At 34.5% G+C, this 24,470-nt stretch overlaps 1 protein-coding gene across 1 annotated transcript in view; it reads right to left on the reverse strand.

The window, feature by feature from the left end:
• The window catches only part of SND1 (staphylococcal nuclease and tudor domain containing 1), a 499,624-nt gene that overhangs the window by 199,260 nt on the left and 275,894 nt on the right, over positions 1–24,470 (reverse strand). Inside the window, exon 14 of the mRNA XM_051963240.1 lies at positions 19,449–19,521. Coding sequence (XP_051819200.1) covers positions 19,449–19,521 — 73 coding nt within the window. The remainder of the gene's footprint in view (positions 1–19,448; positions 19,522–24,470) is intronic.

The following is a 24,470-nucleotide window of genomic DNA, read 5'->3' on the forward strand; positions in this document are numbered from 1 at the left end:
CCCTCCCACCATGGCAGGCTGACCAATACATGTTAAATATGTTAAAGTATAAATTAAATACAAAATAAGTATACATATCCAAACAGTTATTTTGCTGTAAAAAAAGAATCGGACTCTGAAGTAGTGTACAATTAGCCTAGGAAGGAAATCAAAAATGCAGGCAGACAAAAATAGAAGGATTGGGAATTCAATGTAATGGTTCTTAGTCATCTCCCAGAGTTGTTCGGCTGGGTGTAGCTGGTTCAATTCATTCCTGCTCTATTGAAACTGATTTAGTTCATCTCATTGCTGAAGATGGCCAGGTCCATCAGAACTGACATTGCACTCAGCATCAATTCATGTAAGTCTCTCCAGGCCTTTCTGAAATCATCCTGTTGGTCATTTCTTACAGAACAATAATATTCCATAATAATAATAAAATGCCACAATTTATTCAGCCATTCTCCAATTGATGGGGATCCACTCAGTTTCCAGTTTCTGGCCACTACAAAGAGGGCTGCCACAAACATTCTAGTACATACAGGACCCTTTCCCTTCTTTAAAATCTCTTTGGGGTATAAGCCCAGTAGTAACACTGCTGGATGAAAGAGTATGCACAGTTTGATAACTTTTTGACCATAGTTCCAAATTGTTCTCCAGAATGGTTGGATGTATTCACAATTCTACCAACAATGTATTAGTGACCCTGTTTTCCCACATCCCCTCCAACATTCTGCATTATCTTTCCCTGTCATTCTAGACAATCTGACAGGTGTGTTGTCTTAATTTGCATTTCTCTGATTAATAATGACTTGGAGCATCTTTTCATATGGCTAGAAATAGTTTCAATTTCTTCGTCTGGGAATTGTCTGTTCATATCCTTTGACCATTTATCAATTGGAGAATGGCTTGATTTCTTATAAATTAGTCAATTCTCTATATATTTTGGAAATGAGGCCTTTATCAGAACCTTTGACTGTAAAAATTTATTGCTTCCCTTCTAAACCTGTCAACATTAGTTTTATTTGTACAAAAACTTTTCAATTTGATATAATCAAAATGTTTTATTTTGTGATCATTAATGATCTCTAGTTCTTCTTTGGTCACTACTTTTTTTTTCTAATAAATTCTACTCCTGATCATTGCTATCGTTTATCTTTTATTTCCTGTCCTTGCTGACTCTGCTACTTTACTTCCACCACCTATTACCTTGCCTAGTTACTAAACAATGTCCCAGCAGTCACCCCACCACATGATTCCCTCCCTTATCTTCTTCCTCTCATTCTTTCCATCTTTCTTTATCCCATTCATATTAATTTCTAATTCTTATCACATTCCAGTTGTTGTACACACCACTATTCCCTGCCCCTTAATTTTTTTTGTAGATTTTGGAGGGTGTTATGCCCTTCTTGTGTGTGTGTGCGTCAGGCACCCTTACTGTTCCCTCTTCAATACATTCCCCGAATGGTGTTCAGAACTAACAGTCCTCATCCTCTATTTGTCTATTTTACTATTTTAAACTTTCCCCCACACTGTTTATAGAGCCCCCCCCCCCCCATTTATAGAGTCAGCTTTACCTCAATCTGTCTTTTGGATTACCCAATCTTACTAATGTCAATCTAAACAATACATTGTTTACTTTTCCATGCATAAAACATAAACAATTTATTCTTGACTCCCTTGAAATTAGTCTTTCATGTTGGCTCTTATAATGTTAAATATTCTATCGAGTGCTGTTTTTTTGGGAGACAAAATCCTGAAAAGCTGACAGTTTGTTGAATGTCCATTTCTTATTCATTCAATATTATACTTAAAATTTTTAGCTCTAAGAATTACAGGCCCTATGGTCTTTTATTGTAGCCCTTAATAAATTCTGTGCAAGTTTTATGGTAGCTTCAGCATATTTGAATTTTTTGGTTGTTGTTACTTATAAAATTTCTCTTTGATCTGGGGTTTTTGAAATTTAATGATGACATTTTTACTTGTAGAATTTCTTTGAGGTGGTAATCTCCTCTTGCTCTATTCAGGACAATTTTCTTTAATTATTTTTTATATTATTGTGTTAAAGTTCCTTTCTTGGTCATAGATTTAAGGTAGTACAATTATGCTTATGTTTTCTTGATTTATTCTCTAGTTTTTCTTATGTTTCACATTCTCTTCTATTATTGCATTCTTTATAATTCTTTTATTTTTTCTTGGTTTCTCATAACTTCACTAGCTCCCCCTTGCCCAATTCTAATTTTCAAAGAGTCATTTTCTTCTTTAAGATTTTGGATCTTCTTTTCTAGCTGGTTGACTTTCTTTTCATAATCTTCTAGTTTTCTTAGATTACTTAAAAAAAAAGAAAAGAAAGAAAGGGAAAGGGAAAGGGAAGGGAAGGAAAGAGAAAAGAAAAATCGCCCTTCTCATCATTGGTGCTGGCTCAGTGTTTGGTGTAGACAAATCATAGGCAAGGATTAGAGGGTGGGGTGACAGAGGCCAGAGACTCACTTGGCAGCAGGACAAGGTGGAGAAAGGTGGAGATTCTAGACTCTAGGATCAAGAAGAGATCTTTGGCTAAACTCCTGGCAGTTTGCCTGCTTCTCCCCCCTAAAGACCAAGGACTTTTACTTATCCTGACTCTGGCAGATCCTGAGGCCTCCAAAGAGCTAGCCCAGACTTAACAAGAAACGACCAGTAGGATGATTTCAAAGAGGTCTGGAGAGACTGACATGAACTGATGCTGTGATCAGAACCAGAAGATCATTGTACAAAGCAACAAGATTATGCAATGATCAATTCTGACATATGTGGCTCTCTTCAACAATGTGGTGATTCAGACCAATTCTAATGGTCTTGTGAGGGAGAGAGCCATCTACACCCAGAGAGAAAACTGTGGGAACTGTGGATCACAATATAGTATTTTCACCTTTTTATTGTTTGATTGCATTTTGCTTTCTTTTTCATTTTTTTTCTTTTTGATTTGATTCTTCTTGTGCAGCATGATAAATGTGGAAATATATATAGAAGAACCACACATATTTAACATATTTTGGATTACTTGCCATCTAGGGGAGGGGTTGAGGGGAAGAAAGGGAGAAAAATTTGGAACACAAAGTTTTTCAAGAGGGAATGTTGAAAACTAACTTTGCATATATTTTGAAAATAAAAAGCTATTGTTTAAAAATAAACTCACTTTTAAGAGAAGAATAAAATTTAATTCAATTTAAACATTTATTAAGAGTCTATTGTGTATAGAAAATACTTATTCTATGACAAATCCAATAATTTGTTACATTTTATCAATATTACCCCTTCATGCCTTTTGGCCAACCACTTCTCTTTCTTCTATTTTTACTGTTTGATGCAAATATAGATCCCTCATTAATACCTCTTTGGACAATTTAAATTAGCCTATAAAAGACTTGTCTCTCTTCCTGTTTCCAATAAACTTTGTATATTATTGCAAGACAAATCTTTCTTGTTAATTGATACATGTCACTTCTCTGTTCAAAAATCTCAAGTGTGGATAAGTAACTGTCATCAAGAAATTTATAGTGAGTTTGGAGTACAATAAACAGAGATAAAAATGCTTCAGAGAAACACAACACAAAATTTTCTATTTGAAATCCCAAGATAGAAAGACTTATTGATTAGGACAAATGGAAAACAATTAATGGAAGAAGTGTCATTTGAGTTTCATTTTAAAATGCATGTAGGAATTTAAAAGCGAAGAAATAAAAGAACATTCTTGATATAGGGAATAAGTGAGAGGCAAGAATATGCAGGTCAAATGTAGGGGAAACAAAGTACTCCAGTTTGGAAAAATCTTTTAAATAATGAGTTATCTAAAAGTAGAAAAGGCTACCTTACGGAGAGAGGGAGGGATAGCATTCAAGCAAAGGCTACTTATCTATTTGTTTAAAGCAAAGACTCCTTGTCAGAAATACAGCAGAGAAGACTATTGAACATACAAGAAGACAAGGATGATGGATGAAATGAAGAGAGCCAGAACAAAGATGTTTTTCCCCATTCATTCACACTCCTGTCTGTACAAAAGTTTTCCTATTTCAAATAATCAAAACAAGCTATTTGATTTTTTGTAACCACCTCAATCTCTGGTTGGATTAAGAATCCTCTATTTCATCACCCACACTTAGGTAAGAATCTATGTTGCTTTAGCTGCTTCCTCCACTGTATCACTGAACTTCTTAACTAACAGATAACAACGGTGTTTAGCAGTTCAGTCATTTCAGACATGTCCGACTCTTTGTAACCCTATTTGGGGTTTTCTTGTTAGAGATACTGCAGTGGTTTGCCATTTTCTTCTTCAATTTGTTTTACAGACAAGAAAACTGAAGCAAATAGGGTTAAGTGACTTGTTCCGAGTCACTCAAAATAAGTGCCTGAAGCTGGATTTGTATATGGCAGGGAAGAAGAGACAAGAAATGGCAACATATGGAAATATATTTTGTATCACTGAACACATATAATCTATAAAAAGTTGTCTGCATAAAGAGAGAGAAGGGGCAAAAGGGAGAGAGAACTTAGAATTCAAAAATATTTTAAATGACTGGTAAAATTTTTATATGTAATTAGGAAATATTTAGCTGTTAAGGGTTGACAATGATTATAGACATCTATATGTAAAATATAAAAATTTGACAAAGTTTGCGCAGCATCTGAGGGAACTTGAGGAGAGGAAACTGCTAGAGAATATGAGAAGTGAGAAAATTAATGGTACAAGTAGAAGAACTTTAGACTTAGTGATGAATGGTAATATTGTTACTCTGAGAAAGAAAGGAGAGAAGGAAAGAAATGCAGGAGATAGGGTGGATGTGAGTGAGAACTTGTCAACTATAATTTTTTCAGGATTCTTTCAGGGAAGTAAAGGTTAAAGTCAGTTTAATCAGTTAAAAGAATAAAATTTTCAGTTGATCAAGGATGGACAGAAGCAACAACACCCAAAGAAAGAACACTGGGAAATGAATATAAACTGCTTGCATTTTTGTTTTTCTTCCCGGATTATTTATATCTTCTGAATCCAATTCTCCCTGTGCAACAAGAGAACTGTTCGGTTCTGCACACATATACTGTATCTAGGATATACTGTAACCTATTTAACATGTATAGGACTGCTTGCCATCTGGGGGAGGGGGTGGAGGGAGGGAAGGGAAAAATTGGAACAGAAGAGAGTGCAAGGGATAATGTTGTAAAAAATTACCCTGGCATGGGTTCTGCCAATAAAAAGTTATTTAAAAAAATAATAAAGTAAAAGGGGGAAAGGGGACCATTACACAGGGAGAAGCCAACTTGCTGTAGGAGGCAGAGTAGTGTTAAAATCATTTTTTAAAAAGCACAATCACAATCCTGAAAATGAAAAGAATGTATCCATTTTATTTGATTAAGGAAAGAAATGATTTCTCCTCCCAAAAAAGAAAGTTACCATTTCATTGAAATTTGATCACTGTAAAGCAAAAACTGAAAGAGGATCCTTAAAGATAATGAAATTGCTTCCTTTCTCAAACAACTGAAAACATAGGTTCAGAGATTGTGTTTATAGTGAACATGTCTCATACTACTTTACAATTCACTAGCTAGAATTATATATATATATATGTAAGTATAATGTCTATACTTACCATCAATACTAAACAAAATGTTCTTGACATCCTACTATGATCCTAGTTTGAAGTTGCCAGGAATTTCAAAAAATATAAAATTTAATCTTCTCATTTTACAACTAAAAAATGGAAGCTCAATGAAGTTAAGTTACAAACCCAAGGTCACATTGTTAAGAAGTTCATTTTTTTAAAAAAAGAGCAAACTAATAGAAAATGTGTGCTTAGCAAATGCAGCTTGCTGGATTTCATTAGTGCTGGGATTATAGTCAAAGTTGTTCCTTATTCCCTTCCCTGCATGACCTTGTCATATCACAGTTACTGGGTTTGTTTTTTAATTTGTAAAATAAGAAGAGAGACTAAATGACCTTTAAAATTCCTTCTACCTTGAAATCTATGATTTATGAAAGATCAATATACTAGCAAATTTGTTTCAACTAGAGGTAAAAGGCAGACATAAATTTGATTAGAACAATATTAAAATTTTTTGGTTTACTTCTTATTGTTCCAATGTTTCTTTACCCTACAACTTTTTACCAAAGATGACCAAAGGGTCATCTATCCATTCTTCTCTTTCTATTATTTATCAGGATTTCTTTCCTCTAGGAAGTTTTCAACAAATAATCCCACCCGTTCTGCAGGCTGCAAGTACATCATGACACTCATACTCCTCAACCACATACTGATTTACAATCCCTATATGTATGTTTTTACTTGTTTACTTGTTTTATCTTGCTTGTTAGATTCCCCTATTAAAGATTGAAAATGCATAATCTTTGTCATGCACCTATAGTTGACAGGACCTAGATGACTTCACTCTCCTGTAAGGATAGATAGTTCAAGTTAAAGGAAAAAGATTAAGTCAAACATGAAGTATAAAGGGGAGAATGAATTACAAAACACAGTAAAGCAGAAATGAGAAGAATGAATTAAAAACAAAGAAGATGAGACTTTTCAATTCTTATTTAAGAAATTTAGGAATAACATACTGAAAGCAGTCTGCCATGTAAAAAAGATACTGTGTAAAGGATGATGGAAAATATACAGATTGCAATAATGTCGTACAATCTGACTTTTTGGTCAAGGATAGAAACTATAAATTTGATCAACAATTTCAGCACTTAGTAGATGTACACTTGCAGAAAGACAAATCACAGACATAAATATAAATAAATATGAATACCATGCTTCAGAGATTAAAATGAATGAGCAATTAGTTCTCCAATCATTAAGGAAATGTGTATTACTTAACCAACTTCTCAAAAGACAAACTATATTATTGATAACATCTCCAGCTTAATTAAAGGGTGATGTAAATAGATTTGGTACATTTTCAAATCAAATTTCCAGTAAACATAAAATAGACATAACTAAAAACAGAGAACTAAATGCTAATGAGTGAAGAGATACTTGATATCCATAATAGCCTCAAAAATTTGAACTGAGACATATTTTGCAACTGATTCCCTATAAAATCTTATGTACAAAATAAATAATTGAAAGCTAAAACCTTCTAAGTGGATGATTCATTAGGTAAAACATTGGCTATGAAAACAATGATATGTGAAGGTATCCACATTATGAAATTCCTAATGAGAACAACTGGAAAGACTGTTTTCTGACTTGGACCTTTAAATTCTTTTGTGGTGTTTGTAAGTAAGATAAAAAACAGAACTTTTACACGAATCAGAGGAACCCTATATATATAGGCATCCAGATGGTATGGTGGATAAAGTATTAAAGCTGGAGTCAGGAAGACCTAAGTTTAATTGTAGCCTCAGATAATGGCTTGAATAAATCATTAAACCAGTTTAATCAGAAAAAAAAAATAGGGATAATAATAACATCTACATTTTAGGGGTATTGTGACAGTCAAATGATATAACATTTCTAAAGTACTACATATAACATGATTCCTGGCACATAATTGGTGCTATATAAATGTTAATTATCATCATCATCATCATCACACTCTCAGTAAGAAAGTGATCTAAAGAAATACCTATAGGAAAACTTAAGTCAACCCAATAAATAATTTGTAACAATGAAAATTTAAACAGAAATTTTTAACTTAGCTAACAGCAATGATTATAGAGGAAAAAATCAATTTACATTTGGAAACACTGCTGAAAACTTATTAATTATAGTATCTATAGGGAAGGAGTATTTCAATTCTAATTCATCTTAAGTACCTACTAAGGGCCAAGGACCAGTGTCACAGATATTCCCTGTCTTAAGGGAATTTATATTCTACATGGATTTTATCATTGTAGAGAATGATAGAGCAAAGGTTTAAAATGATCAGGCAAACAAAAAGGATGTAGAAGATGGTTTGATGGAGTATAAATACCATTTTATGGCAAATCAAGAACTCTATGAGATGTGATACAAGACTGATGCTAAACAAGAATTGAAATGAAGGATGAAAAAATGTGTCAATAAAAGAAAGATCCAAAATAAGTACCTAAAACTTTAATTTCACAAAGATAATTTTAAAACAACCATTTCTTAATATGAATATCTCTTATCTAGAATTAACAAAATTAGTCTGAAGCATAAAAGTCCTTAAGCACACAAATTTGAGTAAACTTAGTTACAATTAAATTTGGGGAAACAAAAGTGTAAACTCAAAACATAAAAGGAAATGAATTCATTTTCCTTAGGAATGAGAAGGATTGAACATCTCTCATAGATGTTCATAAAGGATGAAACAATAATACTGCTATTATTAACTAGAAAATTCCATGTTACATTAAAGAGGAAAAAATACTAAAAGTCTGAAATAAAATTTTAATCTACATGGTATTTTAGAATTACAATATAAAAGATATTTGGCCTGTTTTAGTATCTTGAATGAAAGAATTTAGTCCCTTAATGAATCTCTAAAATATTCGTCAGTGAATAATTAAAAAAAATTTTTAGCTAATTTTTCATATATCCTATTTTCATCCTTATATTATATTCTAACATGATCAGACATTATAATAAACCTTTAAAATATGATAAACAATGGAATCAAGTTTATAAACAAATGTTGAAACCACTCAGTACTGAAATGTGTGAAAGAAGCTCTTTGAATCCATCACAAACCATTTAAATGTCTGAGGGTAAGAAATTCAAGACAGCAAAATGACAGCCCAGCTCAACTGACTTTTCTGCACTGTATATCTGAGGATGCCATTCCTTTGAGATTCAATAAACTTCAATGACTGGCTTCCTGTGGCCTCTAGGATCATATATAAGTTTCTCTTAATTTTTAAGGTCGTAAGTTACCTTTCTAAGCTGATTAAACATTATTCTCTTCATTTATTCTACATTCAAGCCTTCTTGCAATTCCTCATAGGTCCATCCATCTGTCCATCCATCTTGGCGCACTGGCTGTCTCCCCTGCCTGCAATGCACTTCCATGTGATTTCTACTTATGGAGTCCTTGTTGTTTCCTAAAATTCAGCTCATGGGATTATTTCTACAAGGAACTTTTCCTGATTAAATCTACCTAACCAATAGTGATCTTTTAGAAAATGTGTGTCCATGTATATGTCTCCTCTGACAGAATACGTGAATTAGTTTATTTACATCTTCATATCCTCAGTCTTTCAAGTTTGAAGAAATGGAGACAAAAAAATAATTGTGATTCATCCTTTTTCTAGACTTGACTCTGGACAGTGACTAAGCATGACTATTTGAGGATTTGTCAGAAGTGTGCACAGTACTAAAAGGGAGAAGGGTCAAGAATAGAGAAAGACAAAGGCAATGTATTAAAAATAAAGGGGAGGAAGAGGGCAAACAACAAAAAATTCAAAGGGAAAAATAAATCTAGATCCAAGCAAATAAACAATGTTAAAACTCTTAAGTATAAACGGGAAAATGTGTAAAAAAAAAAAAAAACATTGAACAATTACCTTCTTATGAAGGAAAATAAGCCAAAAATCCAGGAAAAATCAGATTTCCAGACATTCCTTGAAGATCATGAAACAAAAGGAAGAAATTCCAAAATGGGTCAAAAAGAGAAATAAGCATTTGAAAAAAAAAGATATTAGGATGAAAATTAGATTAGAAATTATCACTTGAATTTAAAAAGACAAATGACAAAATAGATAAGAAATAAAACAAGATGGAGGGTCTCTCCAAAGTGGCAGAGGCTATAAGAGAAAGATAATTTGGATCTTAAAAAAACAAAAAAAAAAATTTGCATGAGAAAAAAAGAGATAACTTTGAAAGAACATATGAATTCTAAACTCAAAGAAAATGACCTTGGAGAAAACATGCAAAGAGATAAATTAAGACTCATGGGCCTCCCAATAGAACATAATTTAAAAACCATGAAATATAGTATGGCAGGAAGCAATTAATCTACAGAGAGCCCCCCTCATCCCCCGCACATACTCAGAAAAAAAAGAAGAAACATTCTCTACATTTTAAAGTATAAGGTATATAGTGGTTAAATTTCACAACAGGCAGTACACAAGAAATGTAGTTAAAAAAAAAATATATATAGATAGATAGATAGATAGATATAGATATAGATAGTTAGATAGATAGATAGATATGAATAATGAAAATAAGGGGCAGGAATAAAATTTACCATGTAATTATTGAATCCTTAAAAGCAAAAACTGTAATTATGTTATTAGATGAAGGAAAAATAAAAATTCACAATGATAAGATAATCATCAATCAATAAACATTTATTAAGCACTATGTGGCAGGCACAGTAACAGGATAATAGATATAAAAAATGAAACAATACTATCAGGGATTGATGCATCATTTGTGTTTATATCCTTGAACAGGATATGGTACATAGTAGTAATAAATTAATATTGTGCATACCTTCTGTACCAACAATACCACTACTGTCTATATCCAGAAGAGATCAAAGAAAGAGGAAAAGGACTTCTACATAAAAAAAATTTTAGTAGTTCTTTTTGTGGTGTCAAAGAACTGGCAACAGTGGGGGTACCCATCAACTGGAGAATGGCTGACCAAGTTATAGCACAGGAATGTGAAAGATTAATATTGTATTGGAAGAAATTATAAGGGGACAGTTTTAGAGAAATCATAGATGACTTGTATAACGGATAGAGAGTGAACTGAGGAGAACTGAGCAAACAATTTATATAATAACAACAATACTGTAAAGAAAACAACTTTCAAAACATTGGCAATTGTGATCAGTACAATGGCCATCCACAATTTCAGAAGACTCCAGGTGAAATGTATTGCCCAATTCCTGATAGAAAGGTTAGGAGGAAACTGTTTTGGTTAATTGCAAATGCCCATAATAGTTTTTTTCTTGTTTTTGTTTGTTTGTTTCCCCAATTGAGAGGAGGAGAGATGAGAGAGAAAGGTGGATCTTTTTTTGGAAATAAAATATAATCCACCCAAAAAAACTCCAAATCTCAACACATCTGAGGTTTATTGCCTTTATTTCAGCAAAGAAAAAAAATGCTTAAACTAAAAAAAAAAAGGCCCAAGATGCTAGGAAGTTGACACATCCAATCAAATGTCAGGAAAATAAAGTAGATTTACATATGTATTATTATGGGGGGAAGGAGGAGAGGGAGAAGGCAATCTGAGTTAAATGATTTTTCCAGGATCACACAGCCAGGAAGCTAGGAGTCTGAGGCCAGATTTGAAATCAAGTCTTCCTGACTCCAGAGCTGGGACTCTAAATACTGAGCCACTTAGGTGTCCCAGCATATATATTATAAATGTGTTCAGGTCTCTCCAATTTTAATTTGATACCCAGGCATATTTGACATTTTGGTATTCTAGGGAGGAAATGGTTAAGAAGATAGGGGGTAAAATGTGCCAGTCATTTAGAACACTGGGAGAAAGTAAGAAGCTGACCAGCATTCAGTCAATAGTCTTTCCTTGTGACAATATGCATATTTTGAGGAAAAATCAGCTTTTATTTTAGAATGAAACTATGAAAATAGTGGTATTACTGACAAAGATTGCCAAAAAATTCTTAATCCTCCAGACCAAGAAACCTTTTTAAAATTTTCAACCACAATTAACAGTATTAATATGAAAAGAATATATAACTCTCTTATTTTACTAAGTTTGAAATCTAGAAAATACAGTAAAATTAGAAGCTAAAGGAAAACTTGGGAAAAAAAACCCTAATTGCCACGATGCCTAAAATAAGACAATATACTTTTGTATCCAAGCAACACATTTCTTTACTAATAATGTAAAGCTTATGTTTTAAAGCATTATAAAGACTGAAATAAGTAGTCTAAGCCTACAACATTTGCTAGATTACAACAGGCTTGTCTGCCATAAAGGGTAGTAAATACCTCTGCCAGATTCAGTCCTACACATGCATGCACAGAGTTCCCCTATATACCTCTATAGACCGGTTCTTCAACTCAACTCTAATGGGGATCCACAAGGGGATGCTTGAGTTTATTCTGACCCTCAGCAGGATAAAATAAATAAGGGCACTGCTTTTTGGAAAAGATAACTGTGAAAAGAATGAAGATGTCCTTTCCCACTGACTTAAATTCCATGTTGTAGACATATTGCTATAAAGACACTCAGAATATAGTAAGGTATGTTAATCCCTCTCCTAGGACACCCAGACCACATGCTATTACTAATTGCTGTTTTGTAAAAGGTTAGGAAGAAATAAAACAAAGAAAAAATAATGACATTTTGTACAGACAAATTCAATTCAACATTTATTAAGTATTTCTTCTGTGGGAAGGTATGAAGTATATCAAGACAAAAAGGACTCCGAAACCCCTGACTTCAAGAAACTTACATTTTATTGAGAAAATAATAACATATATGGATTAGATGAATAAAAAGAATATAAAAAGTAATTTAAAAAAAGGGAAGGGGGGGGGTGTCTGATAGCAATGAAAACATCAAGAAAGAGCTTGCATATAAAGTGGCCCTTAAGCTATATCCTAAAGAAAATCTTTCAGGTATTGAATAGAAGAGGGAATAAATACATTCAAGGTAGATAGTGTGGAAAGAACAGTGACCAAGAGTGATTTGTCCAATAGCTCCTGTTTGCCTATTGCATTGGGCTTGAATCCTACATAATTCATGAAACTCCGAAAGCCACGATAAATTTTGTCCAGGTTCCAGATATGTCTTAGCTATGGATTTCCAGTCATTCGGAGTTAAGATTTCATAAAACAAATTATCTAGTAACATCTTCACATAAGAGGATGTAGCCCCATAAAGAATGCAACCCTTTTTCAAATCTTTAATTTTTTCCAAATTAAAAGGAGTGCATTTTCTCTCTTTTTGACCTGAAGAGTCAAGCTTTTCAATCACAGGATATGCATTTATAAAATCAGATATATCTTCTCCTTCATTTTTTGTTTTAATTAATGCCTCTTCTAATCTTGTCATATTCTGCTTCACAGACACATTGACTGTGTTTCTGTCTCTCTTCCTCCCCCTTCTTCCTCTATTCATGAAGGGTTAATTGAGGGGGAAGGTTCATGAGATGTGGAATGACCTAATTCCTCCTGCTGTGAAGTATCACACTCAGAATTGAACTTAACTCCATTGTTATCTGATTCTTGCTCCTTTTCACCTAGTATAGTGGCACCTCTCCCTGCTGCCGTTTCTTCTTTTTCCTTATTTTAATACTTATAAAATTTCCTAAAGCTAGTTGTATTAAATTACATGTATTAAGCATATCTTTGGAAATTGAGTTAGGCCCATTTTTATTATAGAATTGACAAAGATCCTCTCCTACCAATTTCCATTCGTTTCGATCTAATTCCTTTTCCAGAGAGAAACAAGGACATGTGCTTTATAGTTTGTAAAAGTTCAGTGATCTGCTGTAAAATTATAATTAAACCTTGACTTTCCATAACTTTGACAATGCTCTCTAAACATTTTCCTTGAACAGAAACAGAAGGCTGTTTTCTAAACATCTGTCCCATCTTAGCTGAAATTCTACTTTAACTCTTTTAACAAAATTTCTTTGTTGCACTCATCCTAATTTCTGGGTCAAGAGGAGTCTTTTCCACTGGATCAGGATCAGAGGGTTTTCCACTGGATCAGGATCTGAATCAGCCCCATGTTGGGCACCAAAATGTGGTGTTCTTTTTTCTTCTTTAAAATGATATAAAAATGGTTCTTCTCTGGAAGAGAAGGTTTCTTAGGGGAGGTTTTCTTGGAGGTAGCCTTAGTATCAGTTCAGATCAATAATTACCCCAAATGCAGCCAGCTGGTAAAAATACAAACTTTTATTTTCTCCTTCCAAAGTAGCCTGGTATTCATATGGAACAATAAAAAGTCGAGAATCTCAAGGGAATTAATGAAAAAAAAAAATCAAATGAAGGTGGCCTAGCTGTACCTGATCTAAAATTATATTATAAAGCAGCAGTCACCAAAACCATTTGGTATTGGCTAAGAAATAGATTAGTGGATCAGTGGAAAAGGTTAGGTTCACAAGACAGAATAGTCAACTATAGCAATCTAGTGTTTGACAAACCCAAAGCCCCTAACTTCTGGGAAAAGAATTCATTATTTGATAAAAACTGCTGGATAATTGGAAATTAGTATGGCAGAAATTAGGCATGGACCCACACTTAACACCACATGCCAAGATAAGATCAAAATGGGTCCATGACCTAGGCATAAAGAACGAGATTATAAATAAATTAGAGGAGCATAGAATAGTTTATCTCTCAGACTTGTGGAGGAGAAAGAAATTTGTGACCAAAGATGAACTAGAGACCATTACTGATCACAAAATAGAAAATTTTGATTACATCAAATTAAAAAGCCTTTGTACAAACAAAACTAATGCAAACAAGATTAGAAGGGAAGCAACAAACTGGGAAAACATCTTCACAGTTAAAGGTTCTGATAAAGGCCTCATTTCCAAAATATATAGAGAACTGACTCAAATTTGTAAGAAATCAAGCCATTCTCCAATTGATAAATGGTCAAAGGATATGAACAGACAATTTTCAGAGGATGAAATTGAAACTATTACCACTCATATGAAAGAGTGTTCCAAATCATTATTGATCAGAGAAATGCAAATTAAGACAACTCTGAGATACCACTACACACCTGTCAGATTGGCTAAAATGACAGGAAAAAATAATGATGAATGTTGGAGGGGATGCGGGAAAACTGGGACACTAATGCATTGTTGGTGGAGTTGTGAATGAATCCAAACATTCTGGAGAGCAATCTGGAATAATGCCCAAAAAGTTATCAAACTGTGCGTACCCTTTGATCCAGCAGTGTTTCTATTGGGCTTATATCCCAAAGAAATACTAAAGAAGGGAAAGGGACCTGTATGTGCCAAAAATGTTTGTAGCAGCCCTATTTGTAGTGGCTAGAAATTGGAAAATGAATGGATGCCCATCAATTGGAGAATGGCTGGGTAAATTGTGGTATATGAATGTTATGGAATATTATTGTTCTGTAAGAAATGACCAGCAGGATGAATACAGAGAGGACTGGCGAGACTTACATGAACTGATGCTAAGTGAAATGAGCAGAACCAGGAGATCATTATACACTTCAACAACGATATTGTATGAGGACATATTTTGATGGAAGTGGATTTCTTTGACAAAGAGACCTGAGTTTCAATTGATAAATGACGGACAAAAGCAGCTACACCCAAAGAAAGAACACTGGGAAACGAATGTGAACTATCTGCATTTTTGTTTTTCTTCCCGGGTTATTTATACCTTCTGAATCCAATTCTCCCTATGCAACAAGAGAACTGTTCGGTTCTGCAAACATATATTGTATCTAGGATATACTGCAACATATCCAACATATAAAGAACTGCTTGCCATCTAGGAGAGAGGGTGGAGGGAGGGAGGGGAAAAAAATCGGGACAGAAACAAGTGCAAAGGATAATGTTGTAAAAAAAAAAAATTACCCTGGCATGGAAAAAAAAAAAGCCTGGTTAGTTGAGGCCTCTCTCTCTGCTTGGTTCCAAGAGCTCCCTCCGAATGTCTCCAAATCCAAAGGTTTTGTCCTTTAGTCTCTGCCTCTGCTTTCTTCAGCCTCCAGAGCCAGCATCAAGTTGAATCTGTCTTGCCTCTGAGAGAGCCTTCTCAATCTTCACTGAACTCTCGACTTGTAGCTTCTTCCTCTGAAAACTCTTCCGCTACTAGCCAGCCAAGTGGAAAATATTCTGGAATGAATCACTCTTCACTGGCTTTATATATGACTCTTCTGAGAGAATGGGATTATGAGTTTTCTCCCATAGTGCTCTCTGGCCCTAAGAGCTTCAAGGGAGGTGTGAATTCAGATATCCCATACTAAACCCTGAAATTTCCCAAACGTGTGAACTCCAATGAGTAAAGGTGTGAACACAAGCATTGTTATCAATTAGTTCTACTTAGTACCTTGTTTCAGGTTCTGGACCAAAACATCTTCTTATAAGATCAGATCAATAATCTATCAACTCTAATGAGTTAGCAGTTTGTAAAGATTCCAACATCTATCAGCTCTAATGAGTTAGCAGTTTGTAAAGATTCCAACAACCAAGAAATGAAATGTGGTACTACTAGGCTAGCAAACTAGTTTGACTGGAATGGAGAGGGGCTAAAGAAGAGTAATAACTGCAAATTGTGAAAAGTCCTTCAGGATTATTCCTTAATAGAAACAGGAGAAAACTAAGGCTTGTCCAAAGCCACAAATGCACATGTTCTTTTAAAGACTGCTGTTTCTTGGGTAGGAGGTGATATGAAGAAAAAATGTGAATTCATGAATGCATTTCTCAAGGGTGTAGGGGCGAGGGAAGAGAAGTAGGCACAGACACTAATTCATGTTAAATTATTTTGGCAGCAAAATAGCATGTACTGTCAGTTATGGGTAGTCTAGCATTTATCTTTTAGAACTACTAACTTTTCAAAAGTGAAGGAGGATCAATTGAGGGGAAGGGAGGGAAAAGTGATATTTTAAAAAAAATTAACAAAGCTTGGTAAAACAATATTTCAATATTTGCTTTCTATGGCTGTTTATTTTTCATCCTCTGTGAGGCATCTGTCTACATTAACTATCACTTTTATAAATTTTTCTAGCCTACACCCAAGAGAGAAAGCTGCTCAGAATGTTTCAGTAAGCAAGGAGATCTATACATCCTATTAAAATAGTGCAATGGCGCCCACAATACACCTAGCCCGCACCCCCCAATACGTGATTGTGAGAGTTTGTGAGAGAAACAGGAGAGGCAGGAGGGATGAAGGAAGATTGTGTAAGGGAGCCCCAAAACTCTCTTTCTCTCTCTCTGACTTTGGGAATAAGCCATGAGGTAAAAGCTCCTTGTAGGAGAAAAATCTCCTTCAACCCTGCCTCATGAGAGACTGCACCAGGGAATCAGATAAAGTGGTTTATCTGGTGGGGTTGGTTGAATCCTCAGGTAAAGAATTCCAACCCTATTCAATTGAAGATCATCTATTCAATTCAGATCAAGCTGGACCCAGCCCCATCAAAAGCAACCCCCAGCTTGTAGCCAAGGCTTATAAAAGAGCCAATCTAAAACCCTCTTTTTGCAGAGGTCTTAACATGCCATGCCATGCTATGTCAAGGAAGCCTCTGCCCACTGGAATAATATTCTCTTCCAGTGCTACCTTCTCTTTATCTCCCTCACCTATTTCCCTAATGATACTTTATGCCTCTCTGTTGGGATTTCTCTAAACTTTACTTCCCAATGCCTATAATAAACCTCTTTTATCAATCTAGGTTTTTGGATTCATAAATTCCTTTACGAAGAATCTCTGCGCTGCCAAAAGGGGGGTTCCCAAAACTCTTTACCCATGTGCTGAATTCTAAGGGGGTACAAGGAAGCCAAATCTCCTCATTTGGTTCCCTGAACCCCGAACCTACCACTAGACCTCGTCATATATAAAAAGCTATGATTTCTTTTTTTTTTTTTCTTTATCTTTAATGTGAAGGGGGAATAGATTGTAAAGGGGACTGCCTTATATAAGAGGCAGGGTAGGGATGGCAGAATGAAAAGGGAGAAATGTGGAGGCATAGGGAAACATCAAAAATCATTAGAGTATCAGAGAATATAAGAATGGCATAGAAAAATATCAGAGTACTAATCTCTTTTTCCCCATTCACTGAGAACCTACATTTTTAAGCTGCTATCTCTGAATCTAAAAAATATAATTACTTCCTTTCCATTGAATTAGCTAATTTACACCTGGGTTTGGAGATCAGTGGAAGAAAATGGAGCAACAAAAGGGTAAATTGTTTTTTCCATATCGAAAGCTATCTTAAAGTGTCAGATCAGACATATTCTTGATATATTCAAGTCATTTATAAACTAGAAGATCCTATACTGTAGATTCTAACACAGGGCTGTGACTCTTCAGGTCAATGATTTGGGAAACCAACCTTAAATTTAAGTTTTATCAAAAGGAAACATTAAAGGGTGGGGGTGGCAGGGGAAAGAAGATCAATGGGAGCCATGCAAAGCTAATAATAATGGAAAGCTAAAGTCCAAATACTCAAAGTAACTTTAATTACCTAGAGCACAGATCTCTGACCATCAATACTAAGACACCCCTAGATATGTTGAATTAGCTAAATTTCACACAAACAGCTATGTTTCTCAGTTTTGATCTAAAATTAAAATGTAACACAAATGGATTTATGATTTAATAGTAGAACTCAGAGGAACTAACTGGACAAAACTACAATTTCATGTTTCAAAAGCATTGTAGAAATAAAATTGCTGCTTCTAAAATGCAGTATCTGGTGGCTTACAATGTGTAACAGTTCAATCTAGTCTCCTCATTTATTATGAGGAGGGAACCAAGGCCACCCAGGAATGTGTGGACTGTTCAGAGTCTCATTTGTAATAAGTAATCACAGAAACAATGGAAAAAGATCCAGTAGCTGGAAAACAAAGTATAACAGGAAGATAAAGGACCCTAATTCATCTTTGCTGTGGGCTATGTTGAATTCAAGAAGGTTTTGTTTTCAGTATTTTCTTTCCATTGCCTGAAGCATGTTCCTGGAATGTCTGGGCTGAGATTTGTTAACCTGTTCACCTTTAAAGTATCATCTATGAAAAGACAATCTACCCTGGGTCATGCAATCATTTTACATTCTCCAGTGTCCAAGCCACAGCAGAACATGGGCATGCAAATCATAAACAAGTCCAAACCACAAGGGCTGGAAATGCTGGTGAAGAGACCAGCAAAGGAGAAGAAAAAGCAGTACTGATTTCAAACAATAAAAATAGACATAAGAAATTAAAATGAAAAAATTCTCAATATTTGAAAATGAGCTTTATTATAAGACAATCTTAGAAAGAGACTTTGGGAAGCTCAAAATTGCTAGTGTTACTGATTGTATTCTTCAGCCATCTAGTATTATCAATGGAGTAGGACCCATACATTTAACCCTCTTATTTACAATCACTCAAACTTGGAGAAACAAGTCATGAGGAAATTATTCTTCAACTTTTAAAGGCTAACATCCATCTTTTCTCTGTCCCCTAGACTCTTCAAAAATTACTAGGCATAAGATCATAAGATTTATGCTTAAAGAAAAAACAACTTAAACACAATACAAAGTTCACTTAGAAAGCTAAGAAAAAAATAGCATTTGTAAAGCAGAAGCTACAATGATTCCTAGAAAAATGTCAGAAATGCAGCTTAAGTAAATGCAATGAACTGAACTTGTGCAATGAACTGTGCAAATCCTTGCTTTGCCAGAACACAAGACACTATCTCCTAAGCACTGAGATAGGAACTCATAGGGGCGAGAGAGGGGAGACACATTCAACATTTCAGTAGATGAAAACTAGCAAGTGCAATAATAAACACTCACAATCTGAGTTCCTGAAAAGAATAAGAAACAAATGCCTTGTTCTTCTATTCAAACAAAGATGCATCTTACCCCAGAAATGTCTGCCACACGGTGGATAGGCACTTCCTTCTTGCTATGTAATCCTTTTCCATTTTTAATGGCTCTGTTAAAGTGGGAAAAAGGCACATTAAAAACAAAAATTAGGATGGGCAGATACAAAAGGGTGGAAGAAAAGAGAACTGTAATCTGAACAAAACATACTGTATACTACTTTATGAGTGGTGTGTAAGAGAATGGGGAATAAGGAGGGAAAAGAGATATATATATATATATGTGTGTCCCTACTTCTCCCAATCCCAATTACCAGCATTCAATTGATAATTTCAGCTAAATGTGTACCTGATAATCAGAAGGAGTTTTTGTATTTATTTCCAAATTAAATGGCATTATTCCAAGTACAAAAGAATCAGTTGGAAGAGCATACTAGTAAGAATTAAAAGTAATAATTTTTTTTTCAGGGGTTAACATTTTAAATTGCAAAATAAGTATTATAATTCGAATGGAAATCAGTTTCTCTGGGTAAACAAGCTGAATTGCCCTGAATGAAGTAATATCATAACGAAAAGTCATTAAATGGCAGGAAAAAAAATTAATAGATGCTACAGAACTGACAGTGAGCTCAATTTTTAAATCAGTCTAAAGCTGTAATTATCATAGTTTATTAACATGGAATACCATATCTTACAATCCAGTTCTTAACTTTTTAATCTTGACCGGACCCTATGAATATTCAGGGACCTCTTAGCCTACAACCATCTTCCATATTTAAAACACATACACACACACACACACACACACTCTCTCTCTCTCTCTCTCTCTCTCTCTCTCTCCCCTCATCACTCTCAGTCTCTTATAAAGACAAACTGATAAATTAAGAGCCCCATTTAACTGACTAAAATTTCACCAAGTTTCCCGGCAAAAGAGTACCTTTTCTGATTACTATATTAGGATATGTTTGTTCATACAATTATTTGGCTGCCTTAGAAACCTAAGATATACTAAATGGATATGACACAAAGCACCCCTAAAAAACAGTAATAGAATTAAATGGAGATAAATGGAGAATAGATGGCAGGTCCAGAGAGAGGCTTCACGGGCAGGAAGTTAAAAAGTGTGGCAGTAGGGAGAAGTGACTTTGGCTGATGGGAACTTGAGAAAACAATCTATCTCAGTTTTAACAAAGCAAAGTAGAGGGGAAAATATGGGGCTCAGAGTTGTAGAAGGAGGTAATTTTTACAAAATTTGGAAAGCTGGGACAGATAAAAGACAGGAAGAAAAGCAGACTAGGCTATGAAGCCAGATGGTTAAAAAGGTTTAGCAATATGGGCTATATATACTGGGCCTGTGAAATGGAATCATAGAGAGAGAGATAAATAAATCCTAGTGCCTAAAAATCCTGCACCTGTTGTCAAACTGGTTTGACCCTAGATATTCCTTCCAGAGTAATAAAAATTCTGAATATCACTGGGTATATTATTTAAAAATAAAAAATAAAAGCAGCAACAAAAAGAAAATCCACCCTCTATCTGTAGGTGTAGTTAATGACTATTGTATTCAACTTTAAAATTCAGAGGTAAAAAAGAAAAGTGAATAATTTTCCTTAGGATGGAAAGTTCATTTCTTGTTATTTCATTGCAGTGAATGGGAGTTTGTAAGATCTTCCAATGTAATGAATCTCCGAAGTTCAAGAGCTTCCTAGTGAAAAAGCAAAGACAAAGACTAGGAATCTTAGGCTCAGTATCTTGCAACAACACTAATCAGGGCCCCTTCTCTGAAGGGAAAATGGGAAAATAAACCCAAGGAAGCTGAAGAATAAGATAAGATAGAGTACAATATTAACAACCCAAACCTTAAAGACTTGAATTGTTAAGAGAAGTAGGAGATGAAGGAGGATATGTCTTAGAGATAGAAGAGACAGACACAGAAGAAGGAGAATTCAGTTGGGGAGTGAAGATTGGATAGTATTGTGATGAGGGAGAAAGGAAGAAAGAAGAGAGAAAGAGCCCTAGCAACGGAAGTGAGAGCAGGAAAGAGCCCAGTAACAAAGAGCAAAGAGAAATGGAGGAACTTTAAATGGATATATAACAAGGACTTGTGAGATCTGTAACATTTGTACTAGGAGCTAGATGAGGCACAAAATTTTAATAAAACTCGATTTGGTAACTCATAGAGCTTAACATTTCAAATAAGGGTATAAGATATAAATAACAAAAAATACTATAAACTTGTACATTACAAAATATTATGTGATGTTGGGGAGGGGAAAGATAGTCCTAGACACTGAGGGTAGAACCAGGAACTATGGGAGAGAAGTCATGGGAAATGTACTTTGTCTCATTTAAAGAAAGAAAAATTTCCAGACAATTAGAGCCACCGAACAAATATGCCAAGATATGGTATACTGTGTTGCAGTTGAGTCATAAGAAATTTAAAGGTCATCTAGGCCAACTGACATACTTGACAGATTAAAAACTGAGAACTTCTTGCAGCAAATAAGTGGCAAAACCACTGACTCTGAATTCAATATTCTTTAATAGAAGCTGGATAATATCTTGTAAGACCTTCTATTGTAATGCACCCCTGTAATTCAGGTACTCCCTAGTCGGAAAACAAAACAAAACAAAACAAAAAAACAAAAACAAAAAAAAAAACTTGGACTCTTGAAGAGAGCACATAAATAGAGAGACTCAAGCTTAGGTCCTATATTTACTGTGTAGAGGACACTTGAGTCAGGGTACAGGGTACAACATTTAATGGCTTCTGACTTTTTTTTTTTTTTTTTTTAGCTCTGAACGTCTATGAAACTAAATTATCCCTAAAAGCTCCTTCAGTTCCAGAATGTTGATGATTCTAAAACAGAAAAAGGTTCAAAACTTTCTCACAAAGAACCTCATAGGCAATGGCTGTGATGGAGGTTTCTGCCAACTCCAAGAATCTAGCTCCAACATTTATGAATAAAAAGCAGAAGCACAGTGTCTAAAATGAGGAAGGCTATATTTCTGCTACTGTGATCAAACTCAATCTGATAATATGTTTAGCTCTGTATATCACAGTTTTGGAAGTATATTGACAAATTGTAGTGTGTATAAAGGTAGGAAGACAGACTAAGATGAACAAGATTCATGAGAATCAACTGAAGGAAATGGGAAACATTTAGCCTGAAAAAGACTGGGGGTGGGGGACTGTTAAGTATTAGTTTAAGAGTTGTCATGTTATTAAACTTGTTATATTAACAAAAAACAAAAATTAATAGAAATGCAGAGTCAGGTTGCATAAGAAAATAAAAATCATCATGGTTAAAAAGGTCAAATGTAGAAGATTAAGTTCCTCATTGCTAGGGGGGGTCATCAAATTGAGTCTGGGTTGTCACCAGTCAAGAATGTGGCAGACAAGATTCTGACTCAAGTACAAATCTGATATGATTTGTTCTCAAAGGGCTTTTATGATGAATCTATTTACTTCTCCCACCTAACTGACAGAGTAATACATTATGAAAAGCAATTTGGAATTTAAATCCCAAAGTCTTTATTCTAGCACTACAAAGCCAAACTTGAGGAGTCTCTCTCTCACAATCAAGCTAATATAACTTTTTTCTTTAATAACAGTAAGGTTTTTATTTTTTAATGTTCTTCTTGAACCAATCCAACACCCAAAACACATCCTCTTCAGGATCTATTAAAGAATGACTCACTTCCTCTGGACTATATGAATAGGTGAGGGGCAAGTATATAAAATATGGAAAACTACTTAGCACAGTTTTCTATGTTGTGAAACAATGGGTACTGATAGTAATGGTGACATAATGAACAAAGAGAGAATAGGATTTGGAATGGAAGGAGTATAGGTTCTAGTTCTAATTCTAGCACTATTCATTTACAAAATGAAAAGAATAGTGCCCATGAACATCATGGATCATGAACAGCAAAATGAATTATTTTTGTGTTAAGTTAGTTGGCATCTGAACTATAAAGTGATGAAAAGTAACTTTAAGCTCTTTTGTTTTCAATATAGACAAAATGTTTGATTTCAGGTTCAAAATGAGAGATACAAAATAGTTGGGCAGTAAAGTCAATATTTTCATTCATGGGGAACATTCTGAATACCTACATGTCCTCCCCTTTCCCAAGAAGGGCCCATTTTGTTACAACCAATATTCTACTAATGCTCTTGTATGACTACAAGTCATAAAATGGGCTATCTGCTGGTTTTTTGTATCCCCAGGGCTTACCAAAGTGCCTGGCACAAAGAAAGCACTTAAAATATTTTTTATTATTTAGTTCATTCATTTGAAGATTATGTAAGGACAGTGGAGAGATTACATAGTGAGTGTGAACAGTGCAGAACATAGAACACAGAAGGAACTTCAAATAAGAACCAAAGAATGTCACCAGGAAAATACATAACTAAAAACTTGTAGTGTGGTAGGAGCAAGAGATAAATGGAGGATGGGTGATGTGCGTCAGTAATAACTTCATACTGTCAAGAAAAACCAAGAGAGGTCATTACCATGTTGGGCAGAGCAAGTATGAAAAACAAACAGAGGGCAATGGATAGACAGGTATACCTAGATGTCCATCTTTATCACTGCAGGGAACATCCAAATTGATGAAATGCCATTTCTATCTGAGTAATATTCAGCCACCTTTAATGATGCTCAATAGACTTGGGCCCCTCTATGGATTTCCTTGGGGGCAGCCAGACCAATAGTGAACACATAAATATTCTGGGGGGAAAAAAATCAGTAAAAATTTCACATAAAATCTAATTAATTTTCTACTCTAAAACACTTCCTTCATGATAATTTATTTTCTCTGCAAGTGAAAGAATTTCCTACTTTTATTTCAACTCTTTTAGTATTTCATGGTTATTATGTACTTCTTGCAGACAATATGGTTATTTAATTATTAATAATCCTATTATTCAAATGTTACAAGGATGATTAATTCTAATGTACAGATAAATAAACTGAGGTTCACAGTAGTTAAATGACTTAGCTGAAATCACATGCTAATATGTAGTAGAACCAGAACAAAAATTAGCTTTTCTGACTAC

The sequence above is a fragment of the Antechinus flavipes genome, chromosome 5, assembly GCF_016432865.1.
Source record: "Antechinus flavipes isolate AdamAnt ecotype Samford, QLD, Australia chromosome 5, AdamAnt_v2, whole genome shotgun sequence".
Lineage (NCBI taxonomy): Eukaryota > Metazoa > Chordata > Mammalia > Dasyuromorphia > Dasyuridae > Antechinus > Antechinus flavipes.